Source organism: Saprolegnia diclina (assembly GCF_000281045.1).
Source record: "Saprolegnia diclina VS20 unplaced genomic scaffold supercont1.124, whole genome shotgun sequence".
NCBI classification, from domain to species: domain Eukaryota; phylum Oomycota; class Saprolegniomycetes; order Saprolegniales; family Saprolegniaceae; genus Saprolegnia; species Saprolegnia diclina.
The window spans coordinates 54,230-56,380 of record NW_008246191.1 but is presented as its reverse complement, the minus strand read 5'-3'; the positions used below and the strand labels follow the sequence as shown (position 1 = coordinate 56,380).

Sequence of the window (2,151 nt, the reverse complement as noted above, 5' to 3'; positions counted from 1 at the left end):
GACGCACTCCTCGCCGCCTTTGATGCAATGTCGTCGCGTCCAACAACATTTGGCATAAGCTCTCGTTCCGGCAACTCGGAAATGCTGCGGTACCTCATGGGCCCCCGGTCCTTTGCGAGCTTGCTCGTCGTGCTCGACAGAGCCAGTCGCTGCTCGGCCGCGTTTGTGTCGTTGCTTTGGAGCCACTGGAGTCGCTCGACAGAGTATGAGCGCGCATTTGTCGACAACCCACCGTCTGTCTCACCGGCCCTTCAAGCCCTTGTGACGGCTCATTTTGTGAGCGCTGCACCCACCCTTGCGCAGTCGAAAGGCGAGGTGCGCGATGTGGCGCCCCGTCGAAGCATCTTGGGACATCAAAGCACCCTGGGACGCCGCCAGAAGCTGCCGCGACTTGGCCCGACGGCGAACGCTCTCCTGGTGCTCGCCACGATGGCGCCCGATGCGATTTCTGCGTTTACAACCGCTTGGCTCTCGGCGCTGCCGGCCGATTTCGATACCTCGCTGGAGCTGCTCTATCCCATTGTCACGTGGATAGACAAGAAACTCCGATGTTGCCGTGGCAGTACAGTCGAGCATCTGACGACAGAGTGCTTGGCGAGGCTCCGGGCCACCCGTGCCCCGGCCACACTCGAGCCTGCGCACGAGATGGCCGACATCGCCATCGATCCAGCGCACTGCGCCGAATGCCACGGGGTCGCCGCCTTTCTTCGTGACGGCAAGAGAGCGCATCTCGATCTCCAGCTGTCATCGTGGAGACTCTGTTCCAATGTCCGTGAGTGCGTATCCGCCAACCCCGACCGGCTCACGATGCCGAAGCGCAGTGCACTGAACACCGAGGGCATACTCAAGCTTCCGCCGCTAGCCGGGGTCTCGCTGGCAGACTACACGAGCACCCAGAATGACCTCGCGCACATTGACCACAGCATTGCGACGCTCGAGTCGATGCTTGCCGATGCCACCCGACCCGCAGCGAAGCGCCCGCGGTATGCTTTCAACTTTTTCGCCTAAGCTAACCAACTCGATATATGAACGTATTGAGAGACGAATTTGAGTTGCGTGGAGGAGAGCTCTAGTCTCTGGGGATCGCCTGTCGAGGAGAAATCTTCATGGCAAGTACAAGGTTGTTTTGGATACAAGCCGGCGCAGTGGCCCGTATCAGCTAAAGAGAACCCGGACCACACGAGATCTTATTAAAGACATCGACGGCCAGGTGTGTAGATTCGGCGGCGTCATCAATCGTAACAGATGTTGGGTCTGGCCGTTCTGAAACGGACACTCGGCACCCTCACCCTCAACAGAAAAAGTACAAAGTTCCAACTCTCCTACTAGAGTACTGTATATTTGTAGTGTCGAAGTGGACGATTACTCAGATCTTATCGTTCATATAGTTCTTAAGCCAGACTGATTTCCCACAATATATTTCAGTGAGCTGGTGATCCTCTTTCGCAGTGGCCACCACGCAGCTGCAGGATGAGATTTGATCTCGAAACGGCGTAATCAAGTGCAGTGCTGCAGTCGTGTACTATCAATCATGAATGCCAGTTGTCTACACGGCATATCAACTGCAACGTCGCAGATCGAACGTAAGAAACAGCTGTTCTGACGTATGCAGCATATCGTACGGTGCAGAACCGGTGTCATCCACCGCTGCATTCGACGCACTGGATGTCCGATATGTCCTTCTTATACCCAACCTCACACGTTTCACTCTCTAGATCTCGAGGCTATGACTCAGACAATCACACTGCAATTCCCTCCTGATAAACATCAAGATTAGGTTATCTTCCTCATTCAAACGTAGATTTTTGCGGCAACACAGCGTCCCAATTTCGTTCATATCGACTCTCTACAACACATGCTTTCAGCGCGCGTCTGATAAGTCACCTTTCATCGATCCAGCGTTGCGGCCCTGCAGTGTTTCGAGCCCTGTCTACGCCGGCGGTGTCGACATCCCATTGAGCTCATTTCCACATTTCCATTCTCCATCACACCAACATGCAACGCATTGCGATCGCCAGCGCCGCCCTTGCCGCCGTGGCCGCGGCCAGCGACATCTTTGCCCAAGAAAACCTCGACGTGATCAAGGAGCTCGAGCAGTGGAAGAAGAGCCAAGCCGGCAAGAAGGCCATCGAGTCGGGGTTTGTGCCCAAG

The 2,151-nt window shown here is 55.6% G+C and overlaps 1 protein-coding gene across 1 annotated transcript in view; it reads left to right on the top strand.

The window, feature by feature from the left end:
• The window catches only part of SDRG_16347 (hypothetical protein), a gene marked incomplete at both ends in the record, with an annotated part of 2,832 nt that extends 1,824 nt beyond the window's left edge, over positions 1-1,008 (top strand). Inside the window, one exon of the mRNA XM_008622553.1 lies at positions 60-1,008. Coding sequence (XP_008620775.1) covers positions 60-1,008 — 949 coding nt within the window. The remainder of the gene's footprint in view (positions 1-59) is intronic.
• Positions 1,009-2,151: the final 1,143 nt, after the last annotated feature.